The 23,902-nt window shown below is 42.3% G+C and overlaps 1 protein-coding gene across 2 annotated transcripts in view; it reads right to left on the bottom strand.

Moving 5' to 3' along the window:
- The window catches only part of LOC307268506 (ELKS/Rab6-interacting/CAST family member 1-like), a 125,965-nt gene that overhangs the window by 81,320 nt on the left and 20,743 nt on the right, over positions 1 to 23,902 (bottom strand). Inside the window, exons 5-15 of one of the 2 annotated variants that reach the window (XM_080051165.1) lie at positions 17,177 to 17,433; positions 16,911 to 17,082; positions 14,337 to 14,411; positions 13,688 to 13,843; positions 12,933 to 13,043; positions 11,700 to 11,867; positions 11,368 to 11,535; positions 8,264 to 8,401; positions 6,650 to 6,790; positions 5,202 to 5,342; positions 3,638 to 3,831 (exon numbers count right to left, since the gene is read on the bottom strand). In XM_080051165.1, coding sequence (XP_079907291.1) covers positions 3,638 to 3,831; positions 5,202 to 5,342; positions 6,650 to 6,790; positions 8,264 to 8,401; positions 11,368 to 11,535; positions 11,700 to 11,867; positions 12,933 to 13,043; positions 13,688 to 13,843; positions 14,337 to 14,411; positions 16,911 to 17,082; positions 17,177 to 17,433 — 1,721 coding nt within the window. The remainder of the gene's footprint in view (positions 1 to 3,637; positions 3,832 to 5,201; positions 5,343 to 6,649; positions 6,791 to 8,263; positions 8,402 to 11,367; positions 11,536 to 11,699; positions 11,868 to 12,932; positions 13,044 to 13,687; positions 13,844 to 14,336; positions 14,412 to 16,910; positions 17,083 to 17,176; positions 17,434 to 23,902) is intronic. The other variant, XM_080051166.1, reaches the window with a different exon arrangement.

Raw genomic sequence — 23,902 nt, 5'->3', positions numbered from 1 at the left:
TTCAGTGTGAAGTCACTCAGTCTACTCCAATTACCGTCCTAGTTACTGAAATAAATAACCTGGTACCATTACAGCTGGATTCAAACTAGAGGGGAAAGAGAGAGCGGGTTGATTTTTACCCTTGTTCAACCCAAGTCTGATCTTTGCATTAGTAATGTTCTCCTGCTGCATAGCCCAAGGTATAGCTGTGATGCCAAGCTTTAGTTGGTAGCCACAAGCTAATGTATCTTTCTCTGACGTACCTGTTGGCTTGAGGCTAATTCTTATTATTCACAGCAGGGTTAGGTAGCCTTTGGAGAAAGTCAGTATTAGTATACTTAATGTTACAGAGCCAGTGCATGGGGATTAAAAAAAAACAAAGCTGCTGAATTTATCATTATAGGCTAATCCTAAACATCGAACGTTTGTTTATCTAATGTCCTAACTACAATGTGTACTTTTTCTGAAATTAATGATTTTATTATAAAAGAAAATGACCATATGAGAATGGAGAGCAAACGGTAACAAAGAGGGTCAGGGCTTAGCAAACAGACAGTTCCTACCCGTTTCATGACTGTTACACCATGTCAACACTTCACCACAGTATTAAGTTAGCCAGGGATTGTTTACCCCATCATAGGCCTAACAGCTAAATGTAACCACTAAATGTTAAGATGTTTAAGGTTTTATTCCTCCTTACATCCTCTAATATAACCTCTACAAACCACTCACTTGAGGGGAATGAATATGTGTGTGTGTGTGGTGCGCCAGTGTGCAAAAAGGAAAGTTAAATTTCCTCATAAAAAAATACTTAATCCTAATTTTACTATTACAGGATACTTTTCTAAAACATACGTTACAAAGCCAACTTGAATAGCGTTCCAGTTTTCTAGGAGCAGCCAGAGTATAGTTTGAATATTAAATATCAGTTGCAGCGGGGCCTTCATTTTTATTTTAATCCACACGGAGGATCAAACATCTCTTTAATGCATCTGATGGAAGAGCCCTAAAAGTCCCACATGTACAAACATCTACAATTTTAAATGGTTATTAAAGTTACATTACAATTTTCTCCACAAAGTTAGTATTGCTGGAAATCTGCACACACACACACACACACACACACACACACACACACACACACACACACACACACACACACACACACACACACACACACACACACACACACACACACACACACACACACACACACACACACACACACACACACACACACACACACACACACACACACACACACACACACACACACACACACAGTTTGAAGTCAGCGGGTGCTAAATAATTAATAGTCTAGTATTTGTTCTGGCCAGACGGAGACATAGTAAGGAAAAAGTGAAACTCTAAAAAATCATTAACGACCATTTGTATTATAGTCAAACGACTACACGCCCGGAGAGAGAGAGAGAGAGAGAGAGAGAGAGAGAGAGAGAAAGAGAATGTTTAGCGTGGAGATCATGTCCAAGGAAGAAACTAAAAGGAAAAGATGAAGGAGACAGAAAGGCAGAATACGCAGACAGAGAGGCGTTCAGAAATCAAAGGCGTCGAGAGGCATTCAGACAGACGGACAGACAGACCAATGTTCGTAAACCACAGACAGCTCTGATCCATCGAACCCTTCAAGACAAACTTAATTCTCACTCCTCTGCCTAACATCTAACCCAGTGCAACCTCTTTGTATACTTCAAATCGTTTTTATTTTACTTTAGTATTTAACTTTTGGCCATGAGATAAAGACACCTGACCCTGCTTAAGAGGCACTTACAGTAATCCCCTGAGGCTTCATACAGAAATACTCATGAAGAGACACACAGACAGAACCACAGACAGGCAAAACGACACAGGAAAACACAGAAGCAGGCAGGCATGCAGGCAGACACATCACCAGATAGATATTAGAAAGAGAAGACAGGTTAAGATTTAGACTAGTCTGGGAGGTAGATGTAGTGTACACAGGCACACGTGAAGTGTGAGTGACAGACAGGTTAGGTTAAAACTACGGACAGGTAGAAAGGAGTTAGAAACAGTCAAACCATTCATATTAGCATAAAGAAAATACAGAAAAAAAAACTGAAAACGGAGTGAACTGTCCAGACTCCTGATGAAAGAAAAGGAGTGTGTTAAAGTCTGCGAGTCAGGCATCCTCGGCTGAAAGTAAAACAAAAAGCGTGAAGACAAGAGCCACTAACTGAAAGAGTTGCATCATTGACAGGAGCAAGAGAGAGGCTCACAGAGTTCCAGAGACTCTGGTGCCAAACTGTGCCCTCATTTTACAAACTTTTAGGGGCAGTTTGGCTTGTCATACTGCGGTTGAACAGACGACACAAGTTGACGTTTAAGAGCAATACTGGTGCCGATTGCTGAGCCGTAAGGGGGATTCTTTGCACGACCCACAGACAGTCCAAAAGGGCCTTGTATATTACTAGAGGGGCTTAGTCATCATTCAACAAATGCTGCAACTCTTTGATGGTGATTATTAGTGAACATACTCAGCTCTGTCCCATGTGGAAAAGGATCAAAAACGTGAGAAAACTCTAGTCTTGACATGTCACTATTACGTTATAATACGAGAAAAGGAAAAAAGAAAAAATATTTAAGGGCTGCAATTACCAGTCATTATAAATGTGTCTGCTGATTACTTTCTCATGTACACTATATTAAATATTTGTGTCGTCTGTAAAATGTCAGAATACAAAGACATGTCCCAGAGCCCCAAGGTGACGTATTTAAAAACCTTGTTTATATCTTAGTTCATGAAACATGTGCAGTCTAATATTGTAAATGATGCAGCAGTAAAGTTTTCATATTTTATAATAGAAAAAAGACTGTTAAAGCTCTGACATATAGCTACATGTATTTCATCTAGGATCTCATCGTGTGGTTCTGTGGTGGTGGTGGTTAGAAGTTCTGGGGTGCTTTGTGTTAAATTATCCATCAAATTCAGTTTTTGAAGCAATAAAGAAACATGTTATTCCGTATAACTTTTCCACATGGGACTGGGTGCATTTTGTAGTGCTCTCATATCCGGTCGTCCGACAAGCAAAGTGAGTTTTTTGTCGTGCATCTTTCTATTTGACTGACAGGGGCCACCAGCCACTCACGTGCCCAGGTAGTCCCACACCAGCCCCCCCATTGGCTGCTGAGAGGCAGAGGGGGGCAGGGCCTGTTTTCGTGACTGCTGAGAACCGCACAGATGAGAAGCAGAGGGGGTTCTGGGGTGTGATGGGCACACACACACACAGACATACACACACACACACAATAAAACAAAACGCACTCGCGCAGATGCAGAATCACGGGAATGTGTACATATTTATGTATACGCACACATGTGTGAATAAGGTACGATGAGAGAAATAAGAAATAAGGAGGGATGAATAAGGCGAAGAAATAAAGGCGAAATGGAGGAAGAAAAGGGGAAGAAAGAAGGGAGGGGAAGGGGTGAGAAAAAGGGAAAACTAATGGATTAGTACTGCAGGAAGGTTGCTATAGCCTCCCAACAGTATGTAGCTTGAATGGGAAATAGACCACAAAAGTGAATTCCAATCTAAAATCTTATAAATTCAGCAAGTAAAGACAGTAATTTTGACTGGTTAAGGTAAAAAAAGGAAAGCGGTCCTGCCTCTTCTCTTACCTCTCTAATTCGTGGATCTTCTTCTCCTTGTCGTTCTTCTCATTCTCCATCTGCCTCAGGATGTCCAGGAGGCGTTCCACCTCGGTCTGGGCCTTCCCAGCATCCTCTTTGTTCTGGGCCACTTCCTGCTCCAGGCAGGAAATGTGTTCGGAGAGTTCGGTGCTGGCCTGGGAATCTGCCGCTGCGCTGTGAGCCTGGAACAGAAAATTCACCAGAACAAATAAACCAACATCGGCTTTCAAAGTGAGGTGGCCAATCACAACATATGTGGATGCTTGACGATGAGGTGGATAGATTTGATTAATGTGACAGGGGCCTTGGTAAACTGTTTAAGAGTGTAACTGGTCTATTATTGGTCTATAATTTGTTTATAAAATTATGACAGACTCTCATATACTTAAGATTCACACACACACACACACTCAGAAAAAAGTACACACAAAAGGCCAATGGTACACAACACAACACACAAAAGCACATAAAGCGCGTTTAGGAACAGATTAGCATGAGCATGAAAAGAAGAGTGAAGTAACAAGCATATTAAACTGAGTTGCATCTTCTCCTCTGGTCAGCCCAAGATACAGAATGAAGAAAAAAAAACAAATGAAATAAAACAAAGAAGGGGAAAAAAAACAAGTTATAACGAGCTTAGAGGTTAGAACAGCTGTGTGTGTTTCCCAGAAGCAAATGTTGCTTTTGGGACGGATTGACTCCGGGTGTGTGTGTGTATGTGTGTGTGTGTGTGTGTGTGTGTGTCTGTGTGCACACGCCTCGGTCACACAATAAATAAACCCTATTAGTTTTGGAAGAGCACAACAGTTTTTACAGGTCTTTATGTGGAGAGGAAATGTTTGGGTGTCTGAAGATATTATAAGAAGATCTGGGCGGAGGGAAGTGTGAGAGAGAGAGAGAGAGAGAGAGAGGAAGAGAGAGAGAGAGGGAGAAAGAAAGAGAGGAAAGAAGACAAATAAGGAAGGAAAACAGAAACATCACACACAGTGTCACATGCACAATGTCAATCATGTCACACACACGCACACAACTTTTCAGTCTTACATCCATCCATGGTAACAAAAACAGACAAAGAAATACACTCGGATGAGAGAAACACCAGGGATCCACTGACACCTTCATATACACACACACACACGGAGTGTGGTGGTGGTGCTGTCTTCTCCACTCTGTAAAAATGACTGTAAGGCTGTCAGCAAGCTGTCTCACACACACACACACACACACACACACACACACACACACACACACACACACACACACACACACACACACACACACACACACACACACACACACACACACACACACACACACACACACACACACACACACACACACACACACACACACACACACACACACACACTGCTTTGGAAACAGTTGAGGAAGTTTAAAAACTTCCATTTTTTGTTTTTAGTTGGTTAATGTTGTCCAACTACCTATTGTAGTTATTGTTCCCCTAAATTCACACCCTTTCATTCTGAAACTAAATGAAGACTATGAGACTAATTGGTACTGGGCGTTGGTATGGTGCTGGCGGACAGCTAACCTTCTTGAGTTGGTTCTCCAGTTTGACACACTCCTCTTTCTTCTGCTCCAGGCTGATCTCCAGAGTCTTCAGCCTGTTGTCCTTCTTCACAGTGGAGGAAGCCAGAGAGGAAGCCTTCTCCTTAAGATCCAACACAGAGGTCTGACAGCAAAAGAGAGACAAAAAGGATGGAAGCCAAGTTAGCAAATGCCTTGTTCACTAACCTACATTTAAATATCATTTTGGTTGGTAACTTGGGCGTTTTTTTCTATAATTGTGGGACTTTTGAACATTAGTTATATTTTATTTACCAAAGCAGTTCCTCTTAGCTTTCTGATCTGTTCCAATCGAAGGAAAGTGGACGTTAAATGTTGTTCATGATCCACCACTGTGCAGTCAAATTGTATATTAGCACAACTACAGCAAGTATGCTAGAGTCATGTTGAACCAGAAAATCCACCTGTGTGAACGGTGATGTTGTTTAGAAGGACAGGTTGGGTTGTAACTTTACAGTTTGGCCAGGTTGGAGGGTTTTGTTTAAAGCATTTGTGCTGAATTCACAGATCTCAGCAATTCACTTGGTAGGTCCGTTTTTTTTTTTTTTTGCGGTAGGAACTATGGTTAATATGACACAAATCAAAATACAAGTTGTATGAAACTCTTGACTCCTTGTTCTTCAAACCCTTTTTCCCATGACCTGTCTCTTTTTTTCTCACTTTTCCAGCTAAATCCTTCCATCCGTGAAGTCTCTCTCCCTTTTCTTTTTCTGGTCTTTTCCTCTTTCGGTAGGGCCGGGGAAACACAAACCAACGGGGCCAGAAGGAGAGATACTCAGACGTGTAATTTCACCCTTGACTGACAATACCAACTCCACACTACGGATCCTCATGTTTGACTGGGCATTGGTCAGAGGAACCTTGCTGCTTACTCTGAATAAATTTAGGTACATATCTATCATATCTATATATATTTATTGCTGTTGTCAGACAAACGCCACATCTGTGTTAGCAGCGTAGAAAGTAAAACTTGGTTTTCTCCCTGATTTTTCCCATGCCTTTCTCAAATTATACAATGGGGCTGTAACAGGTTTTATGACCCCACAATCACTAAAAGTAGCTGAAGAGTCCAAGTCAAAACAGACATAAAGGGCTTGTTACTACAACAACATGTTTTTGAAGCAACCTTTAAAAAGGAATAGTTTCACTATTTTAGGAAATACATATTTTCTCTGTCTTGCTGAGGGGTCACTTAGCTTAGCATAAAGACTGGTTGTGAAGCATTCTGTTGTCAAGGATATGGGACTGATTATGAAATGGGACCTTGGGAGGATCTGTTCTATAATAGTAGATCAAGAACGGTTTCTTGACAGGGTCCGGAGAAGGGTGGCGAGCGAAAAGTGTGCTTTCTTCTGACTTATAGCACCCACATGTATGAGTGTGTTTGCATGTGTGTGTGTTTGTGCGCTCTACCTCACGATCAGCCAGGTCTCCTTGTAGCGTGGACACTTTCTCCCTCAACTCCTTCAGCTCCTTCCTGCTGGTCTCCACCTCATCCCCCTTTTCTCTCTCCTCCCTCTCCCGCTGCTCCTTCAATCGCTCGATGATTCGCTCCTGGACAGCGGGCGATGGAAGTTGAGAGGAATGAAGACAGAAAAGAGTTCCAAAAAGTTATTCACAGTCACTCAATATCAAGTTTCTTTACTAATAACCATCGCATTAAAACTTTATGAACATGGCAGCTTTGACAGGATCTAACAGCCAACGGTGATTTTAGACACGTAATACGTTCTGGCACGAGATGTAATATTCACAACCACTAAAACACTATATAGACCAGCTATGGAACAGTTCAGCCGCCAGTTCAAGCAAGTGGCTCTGTGTGTGTTTGTTTTCAGGTATTGTAGTTCTAGCTTTATGAGGACCCGTTTAACGTTTTCAGCCTTGACAGTGAATATTTTGGCCGGTCCTCACTTCTTTAAAAAGTTGTCTCAGGGTTAAAACTTAAGGGTTACATTTTTTTAAAGAAGAAGACTTAAATAATTGATTAATCTACAGATGATTCCCTTAATTAATCGATTTCATCTTCAACTTGCTTGTCATGTCCAAACAACCTGTCCAATAGCCCAACGACATTGGGTTAGCAAAGATGTAAACAAGACGAGAGGGGCAAATTCTTACTTTTAGGAGGCTGTACCATCGAATGTTTGTCTGTCGACTGACTAATTGATTAAACAAATAATTACTTCAGCTCTATTTGGATATAAGTATATTAGGATTATGGACATGGATAGAATGAAAAGTGGATGTATATGAATGGAATGATGGAAAAACAGAGGAAAAAGGGAAAGATGTCCAAAGGCACCATTACAACGAATATGTGCTTGTGAAAGTCGTTTGAGTGAAGTTACAGTCGTCGGCCACCTCTGCCTGCCAAAACTCTCACATCTAGCTGACACCCAGAATATTAGTCACATAACAATTAATAGCACCGTTTCCTGTATGTGTATGTGTGTGTGTGTGTGTGTGTGTGTGTGTGTGTGTGTGTGTGTGTGTGTGTGTGTGTGTGTGTGTGTGTGTGTGTGTGTGTGTGTGTGCGCGTGCATATGTGGGATCAAGTCGGTAACACAATCGCACTTTACAGTACAAAAATATATTCCCATCAAAGTGGGTTGTTGCTGGTGTAAGTGTCACTGGTTGGTTTCCCAGAGTCGGGGTCAAGGCCTGACCGTACACTGTAGAATAACAGATCATCAAACAGGCTGTTGAGAGTTCAATTCCCCAATTCCGTGGCTATGGTATCCAAACGTTTGAACACAGACGCGACGGTGTGGTTTGACGGTTATATTCCCGTCCGTTCCGAGGTCATGTGACTTTCTGTTATACTCTTTAATGAGCACAGGCTGTGAATGATTTAATAACGAAAAAGCCCATGTGATTATTGGTTCCCTTCCATTCAATCCAGAGTCATCTGGTCATTGCGTGGGTGGTCGGCGGTTTTGCTCATTGTGCTTTTATTAACGTAACCTTGCTCTGGATTTGACCTGCAGTTGACCAGCGTGTGTGTGTGTGTGTGTGTGTGTGTACCTTCTCTGACAGAGCCTCCTCCAGTGTTCCCAGGGCCGTGTCGGTGTTGTTGGTGTCTGTCTGTAGTGACTTGACTCTGTCTTTCAAGCCGCCCAGCTGTTTCTCCTTGTCCCTCAGCTGATCCAGAAGGTTCTCTATCTACAGAGACAATGTGGAGAGGAATAGTCATAAACACTGTGTTGTTTTCGATGCAGAATTATCACTCACATATTATCACTCACATATTACCAAAGAATGACATTGCTGAGTTGGCAAGTGTATAAGTTGTCAAACTCGCCACAATTTAGCACTTGGGAAACTGCTTGTAGCTAAAGCCAATAAGACATATAGCAATACTGCAGCCTTAAAACCTCAATATGGCGTGTGATAATAGAACGCGTGCATTATAAACAATAACTAAATGTATACCATTTCTAACATTCTCCTGCCATGCTACCTGCATAAAAGTAAGTTGCAGTCCCCATACAACAGGTGAAATTGCCCTTTTTCCATCCATAACTGTAAGTGACAGTCAATAACTATACACACACAAACAACAAGAGATGCATTCAAATAGAACTGACTTAAAAGGATGCTTGCCTACTACACTGCTTTGAATACAAGAGACAGTTTTCTCAGACAAGGGGTTTAATGTGATTCTATCTGGAAATTTTCAACGCATAAAAACAGCGCTTCGCAAACTTTAACCCTTTCTCCAAACACACACTCTCTCTCTCTCTACCTCTTTATCTGCCTGCCTCCTCCTGTTGCTGCTTCCTCTCACAGTGATTTGGTAGCAGATTAATTTTCTGTTCAAACACAAAATCAGCAGAAATAACCCGAATGGACTCAGTCTTACCCTGAGCCGACAACGAGTGTGCGAAACCGTGCGCGCGAGAGAGCGATCACAGACAAAGATAAGGAGTAAAGTCAACGTTGTGGTATTCATTAAAATGCAATGGATGGAACAAAAGGTTGAAAAGCCCAGAAATAACAAATTGAGAGAAAATGAGAGAGAGAGAGAGAGAGAGAGAGAGAGAGAGAGAGCGAGCGAGAGAGAGAGAGAGAGAGAGAGAGAGAGAGAGAGAGAGCGAGAGAGAGAGAGCTTATGTAACTTGGTGTCGCAAGGGAGTGCATTAGGCCGGTAAAATCTCTCTCTTTCGGTCTCCCTCTCGTTCTGTCCCTCTCTCCTTCACCTCGAAATCAAGCGATTGACAACCCGTCACAAAAAAAAGAAAGAAAATCAAAATTGGTATGTAACCTTTGACTCCACTGCAGGTGAGACGCACACATCTAAAGTGCCACAGAGATTGTGAGCGTGGGTGTGCGTTCATACAGTAAAACATTTCCAGCACCTCATTAATCAACTGCTCACCTGACAGCTTGACTGACACCTCCTCCTCACACACACACACACACTTGACATTGAGAGGCAGTGAGACTCTTTGATCCCATCTGAACTTCTTGAAACTGACAACTGCTGGATGCTTGGCACACACACACACACACACACACACACACACACACACACACACACACACACACACACACACACACACACACACACACACACACACACACACACACACACACACACACACACACACACACACACACACACACACACACACACACACACACACACACACACACCACACACACACACACACACAGCCACACACACAGCCACACACACAGCCACACACACAGCCTGTCATGTTCCAGCCCAAGAAATGGCCTGTGATAATGAACTGGAATATGTTAACAAAATCATAACCGGCTGACACACTTCCCTTCATCTATGCCATGATGTTCTTCACATAACATATAACAGAAATTTACATTTAACAACAAAGAGACGAGGATGACGGGAGAGCAGAAGAATGTCTTCACAATTGATTCTATTCAATCATGGTCAATTTCTGACTGGAAACACATTTTTAGATTTTCCACACGCCAAAAAAAAAAAGATACAAAATCAAGAAAACACATATGCAGATGAGATAAACGAGGAGTCGGCAGCATGCCCCCCATCTCCCTCTCAGACAGCGGACTGTATTCTATTTGAAGGAGGCAGGGGTCATCATTTATTGAACAGGAGGAACTCATTAGTATGCATTTGATTTCAAACACAGTCTGTCTGTCTGTCTGTCTGTCTGTCTGTCTGTCTGTCTGTCTGTCTCTCTCCTCCCCCTCCCGGTCCTGCGTTATGTCTGTCTGCTTTATTGTCTCAATCAATTATCTTCTCTGTTTTTCACAAGTGACAACTGGCAAGGAGAAAAGGGAGATGAAGTGGAAGGACTGTATGCTGGGTTATTTATTCATTTGTTTGTCATTCTTAATTTAATATATGGTACTGAACAATTATAAATGATGTACCCTTTATCCATCCAAAACCAGTGTGTGTGTGTGTGTGTGTGTGTGTGTGTGTGTGTGTGTGTGTGTGTGTGTGTGTGTGTGTGTGTGTGTGTGTGTGTGTGTGCCAGACAGCAAAAACAGTGGGTCACTCCTGCCCATCCATCTAACTGAGAGTGTAACTGTACACACACAAAAACACATTGAAAAGTGACCAAAAATATGCAGAAAGCATCTGTAACTCTGGCGTGTATGCGTCTCCCTCTGTCTGCCTGCTGACCTGTCTGTCTGTCTGTGTATGGCAGCTTCAGCTAGCAAACTACACACTGTCCTATAGCTCCATCTAGTGGCATTATCATAGCATTGCTACATGCAGAATTCAACTAAAGTGAATGTCACACCTCCATGTATGTCTTACATAATATTTCGAGAAAGAAACACCATCTGTTTTTCATCTATCTAATAAAAGCATGTTTAGCCTCTTCCTATCACTATTTCTATCACTCTTTCCATTCAGTCAGATTGAAAATATAGCCTTTACAATTCCACTTCCACAATTTAGATGTTCTCCACAGCAGTCTTATGAGTTTTCTGCTTTCAGGGTGGGCAACACTGGTTTGATTAAGAAATTGCTTCAATTGCAGCAAGAAAATCAGGATCATAAGGGTCTTAGCTTTGCTTTATGAGCATGTGTATCTGAATTCCCTTGTGTAAATGGAAGTGCAGCTCGTTTTGGAAATCAAAGAAGCATTTGGTGTTTTTTTTCTTACCTTCTTCTGCAACACAGAAACTTTGCGCTCTTTCACGTCCAGCATGTCTTTGAGGTCGACGATCTCTCCGTGCTGAGTGCTCTTCTCGTCCGTCAGCTCTGAAATCTGTTGACTCTTCTTAGAGAGGAGAGATTCCTTTTCCTCTAGACGCAGACGCAGCGCATCCACCTGTATGCACACACACACACACACACACACACACACACACACACACACACACAAATATAATTCCAAGTCAGTGGAAATAAATATTTAGAAAGCAAACATCAAATTACTTTGTGATAAAATAGTACCATTACACACAGCAGCAGCAACTACTATCAGAAGAGTACCTCAGTCTGTAGTATAGCTGCTCTCTGTTCCTTGGCAGTGAGTGACTCCTTGAGTACGTCCACATGTTGTTTACTGTCAGAGAACTGGTTGTTGAGAGTTTCCAGTTTGGTCCTGAAACCCAAAAGCTCGCTGTCCTTACGACCCAGATCCTGCTTTGCCTGATCAATCTGAGTAACACACGTAACATAAAAAAGAGGGGGAGGGAGAAAGAAAGAAAGAAAGAAAGAAAGAAAGAAAGAAAGAAAGAAAGAAAGAAAGAAAGAAAGAAAGAAAGAAAGAAAGAAAGAAAGAAAGAAAGAAAGAAAGAAAGAAGACATACTCAGTTAAGAGTGCACACTACAGAGGATTAGGTGTTTACTTACATTACATTGTATTAAAATCCACTGCAAACTATACTAAGTGAGCACTCGTTCTAGGCACTAGTTTAATGAGAGTGATACATGTTAAATACAGAGTGTGTATTGTGAGTAACAGTTATCCCCCAATATGATTTAAAATAGTTTCAGTTTACATCTGAATGATGTGACTGGGAGTAGATTTTAACATGACACGTGAAAAGAAAGAACCCAAACCACACAGAAAAACGAGTGCCATAAAATATATCAGAAAACAAGATCCAAGAAAACCTCATGCGAGAAGTAATAGAAGCAGGTTAGACACGCATACTGTTGCACGGCACAGCTGGATTCTCAGCTTGAAGTCTGTATCTGCACAGTTCAGACAGCTAGAAGCAACTATTACTGTCAAGAGCCATTTATCACAGACGGAACAGGGAAGTAAATACCTCCCGACCTATTCATATGAACAAAAAAGGGCACGCACCAAACTACTTGAATTAAAATGAGAAGTCCCATGCAAGGTTCCCTCTATTCTGCTCTGGGACTTTTTCTACTTTAGCTATGACTTTAGGTTTTGGAGAAAGTCATGGTACTTATGGTACTTTTTTTTTTAAACTTGTTTGTATAACACCTGGATTTAAAACAATTAAATGTTCCGAACACAAGATGAAAATAAAGAGACTTTAGCTCGTGAAAGGAACGACAAAATGTCCTTAAGAGTGAACAGCGTTTGACAGTTCCAGTTGCTTTTTGCTGTCTGAGCACTACTGTGAATTCTACTGAAGAAGCAGCCATTAGCCATTAGTCAACCTAGGAGACGGAAAGAGAGAGAGAGATGTTGAAAGAACGAAATAGGAAAGAACGAAAGAAAAAATACGGCGCAAACAGACACACCGAGGTTGTGTCTCTTACTGCAGACAACTCCCGCTGAAGCTCATTGGCTCGTTGCAATTGCTCCTCTTTCTCTGATTGGCTGAGAGTTAGCTCTTCCTTCAGTTGCTCAACCTGGCAGGAGAGGAGGGCGTCACCATAACAAATCAGCCGCTCAAGTTGTGAACTATACAGCATATTTTTCTAAAAACCTTACATGCTGAGATAATACATTTAACGGCCTACTGTGCATCCGAGCCTGTACGCAATGCTACTGATGTAATATGCTCGTATGAGTGTGTTCCTTATATATGAACCAGTAAGTAGCTATCTTGGTTCACAGTTTTCCTACACTGACAAATCCCATCTGGGTTTGTGGTTGTTATAGCTGTTGATTTAGGTCAGACACAGCTGCCCCCTGGTCCTAAATACACTTTAACAATGCAAACATGCTGATGATTTCTGTATTTCTAAAAGATGGGTATAAAAAAAATATTATGGTAAAAAAAGAGGTGTAAATGACTTCCTTCCACATGTGAGATAAAAAAAACACCAGAGATAAAAACAAACACATTTCAAGCCAAACAGGCAAAATACAGAGAGAGAAAAAAATCTGCTGAATTCCAAAACTGTCTCGTCTTCCTGACATGACAAAAGTGTATTTTAATGAGCGCGGCTCCAACAAAAAAACCTTAACATTTTTTTAAAACTCTGGTGAAAATGATATGGTGAGACAAGCGCGTTAGGTGTGTGTGTGTGTGTGTGTGTGAAAGTGTCACCTTGTTCTTCATGAACTTGGAGTGTGACCTGTAGACCTCCATCTGTTTGATCTCCTCCTCCCTCTCCTCGCTGCTCAGTGCTCCGTTGGACTTGAGCATGTTGATCTCATCTTCCAGCTCTCTCAGGCCGCGCTCCATGGAGCTGATCTTAGCGTCCTGACACACAAATATGCACATGTTAACGGGGTAAAAAGGCCAGGTGGGATTTTACTCTAGCTGGGACATATATTATATCACAAATAAATAAGATTCCTTTGGTATTCCTGAAAGATGACCAGAGCTGGTAATTCAACCCAAACTCTGTGCTGTAATTTTCTTGTTACATATCAGCCAACATGTAAACTGATATCAATACATCCAAATCAAATCAAATCAAATCAAATCAAATCAAATCAAATCAGTTTTATTTGTCTAGCCCAATATCACAAATAGACATTTGCCTCAGTGGGCTTTACATTCCATAAAGTATGACACCCTGCCCTTACACCCTTAGCACCCATCTGCAATAAGCTACTATGAAAAACACCATACCATAGTCTATCTGCATTAAATTCTTTATTTCTGAGCCGAACCTCTATACATTTACTATAGTACAGACTAAAGTGACACAGATTACACATTTACAAGACGTACTCATCGACGTGTTTACCTTCATTTCGATGACTGTCTGCAAGGCCTTGGTCTTTGTGGATTCTGGAGCTGCCTCGTATCTCCTGTGCAGCTCCTGAGTGATACAGACACGAGGGTCAACAGAGGCAGGAACAGCAGAGGGATGGAACGAGGGATGGAACGAGGGAGGAGAAGGTCGTGGTGGTGGGCCATGAAAGGCTACTGGCGGATATGTATGGAGGGAGGGCTGGATGTGGGGTGTAGGCCGCGAAGCAGGAGCGGGGAAGGAGGGCGAGTGATGCACGGAGGGGTGGGCCGAAGAATTGACAACGAAGGAGGGATAGTGGGGAGGACAGGAGGACGGGAAGACGACAGGATGGACGGAGTGACGGTGGGAACGAGGAGAAGGTGCGGGGAAAGAGGGAGAGGAACAGAGTTGGTGACGGCGCAAGTAAGGGGAGAACGGAGGAGGAGGAGGAGAGGGCTGGAAGGGGGGAGACACATGGAAAGGAGGAGGAATAGGAAAAGATGGAGAGATGGGGATGGAGATGGAGGGAGAGGCAGGAGGGTGGAGATGTTGTTGTTTCCCTCTGGCTCTGAGCCTCCTCGGGTCGATACGTCCATCCCACATCCTTCAAAGCTGCGAGGGGAACGCCACTATAACTGGGCTGACACCGTTTACCAGCCCTCGAAATGTGAAGGAGTGATCCAATCTGACAGCCTTAAAATGATGCTAATTCCAATATATTAGCGCGCAGATTTGAAGCCTCTTAGAGTTCACATGAAGTTTAAAATGGTCTCCAATAAAAATAAAAATAAATGTCCAAATGAAGCCACTTTTTCAGTGAAATAAAGAAATGCTGTAAGATGACTAAGTGCCAGCAGCATTAACCTATGATAAAATAATATCAATAAAAAAAATGTACGTAGACAAGAGGCCTACACTAGATTCCTAAAATTTTCAAAATCCTCCAAAATTTACATTTGTACTAGACTATTTTACAGAACTACAAGCAACAAAATCCTTTCTATCCGGCTGTTGTGACCACATCGCACCGCACCAGTCAAATGAATTGAGAGCGCAAGGGGGGATAAAGAAGGGAAAGTGTAGTGGTGGATGTAAAGGCACAAAAAGACACAGAAAGGACAGGGAGAAAGAGTAGGAGAGAGGGAGGGAATGAAAGCAGGGGGGAGGACGTAGCAGTGTATGCATCACTGCTTTTCTTTGGAGGAAACACAGTTCACAGGCTAACAAAGACAGCTAATGCATGAGTCGGGAATCACAAAATAACATGTGTGAAAGGGATAAGGTGAAAGGGTGCCATGGCTTAAGGGCACTAGTATATTAACCCTATGGAAGCCGAAGGACCACACACACACTCAGATATTTCTTGAAAAAAATGTTTTTTTGTTCTGTAATTACTTTCTTTTGGTGTTACAGTGACGCAACTATTGCAAAAGTACCGTAGCAAAGAAGAAATAATAATAATTAAATCTGTTCAGCAAAAGGAAAGTTCACTGTAAAATGTCATCACTAACGGATACTTAACATTGAAATTTAAATACGACTGAATTTTTAGCATTGGTATATTTTAGTTAAACAGACAGTGAAACCTGTCCAGTGCACTGATGCAATGTGAAGAAATATGGGTCAGAGTTACAGAGTAGGAGTATTTCGATACTGTATCACCTTATAATGTTTGACCCTTTCATTCTGCCTCCTGACTCTCTTTCTTATAGACATTTCTTGCCTTCGATACATTTGATGATGATGATGCATCACTCGCTCTTGAGTGCTTATATGTTTCTCCCTCACAGCTGTGGCCCGTGGGTGCATTAGGAGCTGGTCACAAAAGGCAGCTCTGAGATCAGTTGTTTTGTGTATCACACAGTGTTACTGAAGTGTTTCTCAACCTGGTGCCTTTCAACAAGACAAGTTAACGGTTCACGATAAATATTATTATCACACATAAAATGTTATAATGTGTGTGTGTGTGTTTTTGAATCTTTTAAATCTGTCTGCAGGAATCATTGGTGCATTAGTATCAAAATGTTTTTGTTGTGTATGTATTCTACTGTGTATGTTGTCTAGCATATTTATTTGATTTATTTGTGTGTTTTCTATGACACATGAGCAGGTGCTGATTGTGAAAATAAATTCCTACATTTCCATTCATTCATTCTTTTTTGCATTTAAATTTTCTTTTCACCCTAATACAATAGTATTTGGCATTGTGAAATAAACATTATGTTACTGAACAGCGTAATGTCTGTCTTAACACTAGAGGGAGCTGTTGTATAAAACAACAAACACATTGATGAATGGCAATTTAATGGCGAGTCAGATGTTGAAAAAAAGGGTAAAGTGTGACCTTCCTGTGTGTTTGTGTGTGTGTGTGTGTGTGTGTGTGTGTGTGTGTGTGTGTGTGTGTGTGTGTGTGTGTGTTGATGTTTTAGGCATTGTCTGAACATGGCATAGTTTGATTTTCACACACTCAATCCAGCTGTACAAAAAGACACAGCCCACAGCCGCACATACATGGGAATACTTGAATGCTTTGGTTCTACTTTGTCAGACAGACAAACACACGGACACAGACACACACACACACACCTCTCTGAGTTGTAGCATCTCCTTGTCCCTTTGCTCCAGTAGGCCTTCCAGTTGGTGGATGGTCATCTCGGCATCGGCCAGTCGCCTCGTTCTCTCGTGGTCCTCCTCGGTCGCCCGTGACGACAGGCCTTTACTCTGCAACATTTCCAGTAACTTCTTTATGGATTCGTCCCTGTTAGGAAAAAAATAGATTTAAAAAGCTTCAGTGGAAATGGCAGGCAATAGGTGCCAGAAATCACATCACTTAACACCAGATTTGACATTACCTGGCAGTTAGAGTGTGTTTCTGTGTGTCTATCCTCAGCTCCATTTCTTCCACGGTCTTCCTCAGGAGGAAGAGCTCCTTGACCTGCCGCTCGTACTCGCCGTGGAGACGCAGGAAGTTGTCCTCCGTCATTTCCTGTGGGGAGATGGCGTGGTTTCCGAGGAGACCGGACTCGGAGTAGTCGGACTGGAAGAGGTGGTTGAGATCGCGCTGGATTCGCACCTCATCTTGCAAGGCCTGGATGTTGCACTGAAGATGCTGGAGGGATCACAGGGGGAGTTCAATTTAAAGTTTATGAATGTGGGAGATAAAACAAGAGAGCAGGGAGAGAAATAATGGAGCACAAAGTCAGATTTCATTAATCCGTTGCTCAACAGGACCATAAAACATTGGCAGAGGTCTGACACGGCTGTTCATCAGTATCATTGATGTGATCGTTATTGTAACCGGAAGAAGAGATGTTGGTGCTTTCCAAACTTATGTCTCAGTTTAATGTGTGTCTTGTGATTTGTGATCATTAAAAAAAAAGAAAAAAAAAGAAAGGTATTGTGAAATCGGACATCACTTTGAGGCTGAGGCACTACAGGTTTTATATCAACACTGAGGATGCCACTTTTCCACCTTCTTTTTGAGGTGTTCTGGTCATTTTCCTTTGGCAGAACAGCCCAGGGTGTACCCAGAGCATTTTGAAGGGACCTTGTAGCCTATATATCGTACCACATGACTCGGTAGCTCTTGGAGAAATTCCTTCTAAAATAATTGGGTTTAATTGCATTGAATCTGGATCAATACAAAACATACATCAAGACTGATCTCAAGCAATGTGTGAGTGAGAGTGTGAGGAGCGACGGGCTGACTTAGGCACCACACAGCATGTTAGGTCATCTTCTGTGTTATAACATAGCTGAGGACAAGGTGACATGACTAACGTGTGTGTGTGTGTGTGTGTGTGTGTGTGTGTGTGTGTGTGTGTGTGTGTGTGTGTGTGTGTGTGTGTGTGTGTGTGTGTGTGTGTGTGTGTGTGTGTGCAGTATGATGTCCCCAGCCTTTCTTTGTTTTTAAATGTGTCACTCTTAACATGAGCAACAGCCTGGTCATCACCACATGAATCACAGAGCATTTTAACAGACAAAAATAACACAGCTAGCAAAAAAGTGTTGAGAGAGAAAGTCCATGAAGGAGAGCAAAAGTAAATTATGTATCCGACTGAAGGATATACTAGTTTTGTAATGAGAGGATATAGTACAGTATATGTGTTGTGGTATTTGTAATTGATTATATTCTGTATTGTATTATGGTTTTAGTATGTTAATCATTAAAGTATGTTGATTAAGTTGCCCAATTAGGGAGTTGTTAATTAGCTAAAGCTATAAACCATCAGTTGCATTCTTTGTATTGGAACAACATAAAACCGCATCGTCTCTATTCAAAAAAAGAAAAGAAAGACAGGTTGGAAAAAGGCAGAGATGCTATCGCTCTCTTTCACCCATCGTTAATCAACAAGATTAAAGGAATAGGGAAAGAGACGGATGAGCGGCGAGGCGAAGAAAAACAGGTCTGAGATATTAAGGAAGAGAAATGAGAGGAGAAAAAAGAAGAAGAAGCAGATAGTGATCACAAATGGAATGTATGTTCGCACAGGCAGACGCACAGATAAACCGTGATGAAAGGTAATTCGATCATATCAAAGCACCTGTCTGCTGTATGATAGTTCTGCTTTAAGCTGAGTGACAGCCAGGGCAGCGTGTCTCCTGCTTTATGCCTTGGCCAGAGACAAATGTACAAAATATCGCAATAATTTGTTATATTTGATCCTTTTTTCTCCTCATTTGTGTCACTGTGAGTGTGTTTGTCTGCTGACTCACAAAAATCTCCTCAAACACACGCTCTTGTGATTAATTGATAGTCAAGTTAATTGTTGTTTGCAGCCGTAGGTATGAATAGAACAGTATGTACATGCAAAAAGGTACTGATAGTTATATTCATGCCACACAACACATACAAAAACCCATGCTCATTACATTAGCATCTATCCTCTATAATATATTTTGTGAGTCATTTACCGTAGGCATTAAAGAAACGCACATGCATGCCAACATCCATCATTATGTTCAGAAAAAATACACATCAAGCATTCAAAAGTATGTCAGAGCTGCAGAGTTGCACACATAAGAGCACACACACACACACACACACACACACACACACACACAAAGTTGGTGTAAATCAGTTTGTTTCTGCACAAAGTCAAGCAAATACAGTCAACACACACACCAACACACACACACACACACACAAAACTTGAAAAGGTTAAATATAAAAAGAATATAAACAGAATCACACACACACACACACACACACACACAATTGCTTGTGCCAGTAACTCCCCCTCAACACACAGACACAGCAGGAATGTAGAGCAGAGAAATGTCAGACCACACGAAGAGGGAGGGAAAACAGGGCGTGAAATATGAAAGGAGGCAGAAAGAAACTAAAAGAGAAAGGGGGAGATTAGGAGAAAGAGGCCAGAAGAGTTTGAGTAAACAGCCGGTTAATGATGTCCAGCAGGGATAGGAGGGAAGGGTTACAAATGGGCAACAGAGGAGAGAGCGTCGGAATTCATGTTGTGTTTTTCTTCTCAGTTTCTGCTCAGTCGTCTTTTGGCTCTCTGACCTCTGACGCGGTCACACACTTCCTGACAGCGAGTGGCTGGGAGGGTCGCTCACCCAGTCAAAACAGGGACAGAAATGCTAGCACCACCACGCGTCTCAAGAAACATCCGCACACACTCATTTGCAAGTTCATATTACACTGCCGGTCAGACCACACACACACACACACAGGCAAAACTATGCAACACCACATAAAAAAAAGGAGCTATTTGAAAAAAATATTTTCGCATCACTATGTTTAGACTACAGTTTTTTAGTTTATGTTCACATTCAAGTGATAAAATAGCAGAACAGAGGGTAGAAATGTGACAAAACACACAAACAAGATGGTATTTCACTCCTTCAGAAGTCCTGGGGAGGGGCGGATAAATACAGAGAGATAAGGGCATTATCTTCATCCCCGTGTTGTTTTAACAGCTCAAAGCTTTGCCTGAACAATCCTCCCACTTTCTCTAGAAATCCTGTCGCAATAGCAGCTATGTATGCTAGTGAAGGAGACGGCAAGCACTTACATGGGATGAAATGACATGCCTGTGTCCTGTGAGGTAGTGTCAGTAAGTCAACTCCTCACATTTAACAATGGCTGTTCATGGGGTCGACTGCATACTTTTGTTGTCTTTTGCAATTCAGTTACAAATGAATAGACGCCATGGTCGCGAAATCAATGAATGACAATTGAAGGTGTAATGAGTTACTCTCATATAAGCTGCTAATTGGTGTCTCCATCAGCATCCATCTTTTTTTGTTTAGTTTTCTTGCACTGCACTCCCTTTTTTTCCCTTTGCTTGACTATCAGACACATTTCCCATGACTTCATAGTTAACGCCATAACAGAATGTTACTGAAGAGAAGAGAAGATCTATTTGTGAATATGGTGACAATTTTCCATCCGCTCGTCCTCTTCCCCAGGCTACTGCTCATCTGTCGTTCAATATTAACCGTCCCTCCGTTATTACTCCTCCGTCTCATCCCTCGCTTATTCTGCACTTGCCTGATGAGTCACGCTCCCCCCTTCTTATCACAAACAGATACACACTGTGACAGAAAACACATAAACACACACTTGGACAAACAAACACGACATACACACACACACACACACAAGCGCACACAAATACGTCCACACGCGGGCGTAATGTTCGAAGCAGTGGTCATTGCCATCAGCGTTGTGACCGTGTGTGTGTGTATGTGTGTGTGTGCGATGACCGTGAGCAGTTTGAAAGCATCGCCCACTCAGGCCTTAGACAACAGGCCGATTAACAATCTTTCTCTCGCTCTCTTTCTTTCTCTCTCCCTCTCTTCTTTTTCTGCGCAGAAAGGTAGAGGATGAAGAACATAATCAAGAGGAGGAAATCGAAAGCGACACATGGAAATTCCCCCGAAAAGAAGGAGAGCTCGCTAGCAGGAGAGAAAATGGCATCAGAATGTTTGTACGTATGAAAACAAAAGAGGAAAGACAAGAGATGTAATGAGGGGAAGAATGAATAATAAATAGGCAAGGAGGGGAGGGAGCAAGTGAAAGGGAGAGATGGCGACAGTGAAACGCTGACCCTAATCAGTCACTTTTGAGACGCAACATCAGGATCAGTGGTGGGTTGAAAGAGTGGAGGGAGGAGATGGAGAGAGAGGATGCATTGCAGCTGTCACATTTGTTCAACACAAACGTAGTACAGGTGTCATGCACTCGGAACCAGATAGATATACACGGAAAGACACACTGCTACCCAGATAGATTTTAGAGAAGCAGCAGCAGAAAATAAGAAAAGAGGGGGAGTGACTGCACTGTAATTCTGTTCATTCCTTGACTAACTCTTCCCAAACCCACTCCTTATAAGGAAAGACATGGCTACCACCACATAACAGGCCTCCACACACACACACACACACACACACACACTTGGAAAAAGAAAAACGTGGAGAAAGTGAGAGAGAGAACTCGCTGAATCCCAGCCTTGTAGGAAAGGAGAGAAAAGTGATCCTCTCTTTCCTTTCAGTTTTTCAAATCTCTCCATTTCTTTTCCACTATAAAACGAACACTGTGCCCATGCAAAAGAACAGCAGTGCTACTTCTCCCCCCCCTCTCTCTCTCTCTCTCTCTCTCTGCATTCAAGTTAAAGTTTTATAAGAACACTCTACTGAGAGTACAAGTCTCCTGTATTTTTTGTTATCTCTTTACCTTCAGTTAAATCTCTTTCTTGCTCTCCCTAGCCCGTTCACCGCAATACTCCCCCCTTCCTCCCGCCGTCCATCTGCCATTTTCTCCCCTGCTATCATTCCCTGTATTTACCTTATTCCCCCCTTCCTTCCTCTCCATCCCTCTCTCTATCCCTTTCTCTCCATCCTCCTGACTAAATAAACACACAGGTTTGAAGACCATCTGTTACCGAAGGGCATTCATGTGTGAAAAACACACACAAAGCATGCCCAACACACACACACACACACACACAATGATAAAACCCACAAAACAAGGTTTGGAGGTTATTATTATCTTCCAGTAAGACCATTAAAGTCCAAAAGGTTAGGACAGTTAGTCGCACCATGTATATAAACTTGGACACACACAAACTGTATGCGGACTTAGGCGTGGACATTGAGTACACACACACACACACACACACACACACACACACACACACACACACACACACACACACACACACACACACACACACACACACACACACACACACACACACACACACACACACACACACACACACACACACACACACACACACACACACACACACACACACACACACACACACACACAATGAGTCATGGGTTGATGAACAGAGGATGGAAAGTGGGTGCATGCAACAGAAGGAGGAAGACAAGCTAGGCAGAGAGAGACTGAGAGGTGATCATCATTTTATTTGAAGAGAACCATATATCATGTATGAAAGTAACATTGCTGAGCCAGCACGCTGTCTTCTCCAGGACCAGGACTGTCCTGCATCCTATTCACCCAGTCAAACAACCGTGCGTAGACCAGAAAAGTGGGTGTACGCACATTTCCACGCAAACCTCGGCATTTATCAATATGGACGTTAGCGTAGGATACGCTCAAATCCCATGCCAGCTCTCAGCTCGTGTACGCAAGTTTGTAAACAGCATGGACTCGCAGTGCAGGCTGTGCCGGGTAGCCGATGACTTTGCTGGACAATTATTAGAAGAAAATACAAATGCAGTGTTTGCTCCGACCGAAATAAAGATATTAATCACTTAAAAATGTGCAGCTTATGGTGTGCAACTAAGTAGGAGAGCTGATTCAATAGTGCGCACACCGGCCACTTAGGAGCGCTGCATGGGACTGCGTAAGGGCAGTTGTCTCCGTCTTGGAGCAGCTGGGGGGACACTGAGGCACGGGGGCTGCATTCATTCAAAATGTTAGCCTAAGTATTAAATATGTAGTAGGCCTACACTGCTCTTTATGATAAAAAATACACGGCACAACATTCAGCTTAACATTTTATTTATTTGACGCACTTTTTAGATGTTAGTTCCTCTTTTAATGTGTCATTGATCGCTTATGCGAGCGATTTATTTCCACGTTTTTCCGATCTGCTGGTGGAGCAGGACAGTGGGCGCTCTCACAGCTGATCGTTGCCGGGTCGGCTTGTGCAGCTGACGGCCGGGCTGACCACTCGTGCCAAGCGCATGCTGTCATACAGTAAAACGCAAAATGTGTTATCTTTAGTTTTTAAAACCATTTTGAGTAGTGCTATCTAAAAGGGCCAATACATTCTAATCATTCAAATCTCTGCAGACATGTATTTCTTTTATGGGGACCATTATCGGACAGATGGTGCGTCTTTTTCTCCTCTACAACTATAAATATTATGCCCCCATGGTTGCATTTCAGAACAGCAAAACGCTTTTTTTAGTGGCGATTTGAGTCAGACCACTTTTTCTTCATCTATGTAAAGAAATGGCGACATATAATTGTACATGCTGTTTTATAGCATTTCAGCGATAGCCTATGTAAACCTTAAATGCAAAATCCTCAGCTGGAGATCGTTTGTTGTCAACACCAACGCTGTTGACCGCAG

This window comes from Ammodytes marinus, assembly GCF_949987685.1.
Source record: "Ammodytes marinus genome assembly, chromosome: 22".
NCBI lineage: Eukaryota > Metazoa > Chordata > Actinopteri > Uranoscopiformes > Ammodytidae > Ammodytes > Ammodytes marinus.
Note: the sequence above shows the minus strand (reverse complement) of the source record. Positions and strands in the feature narration are given on the sequence as shown.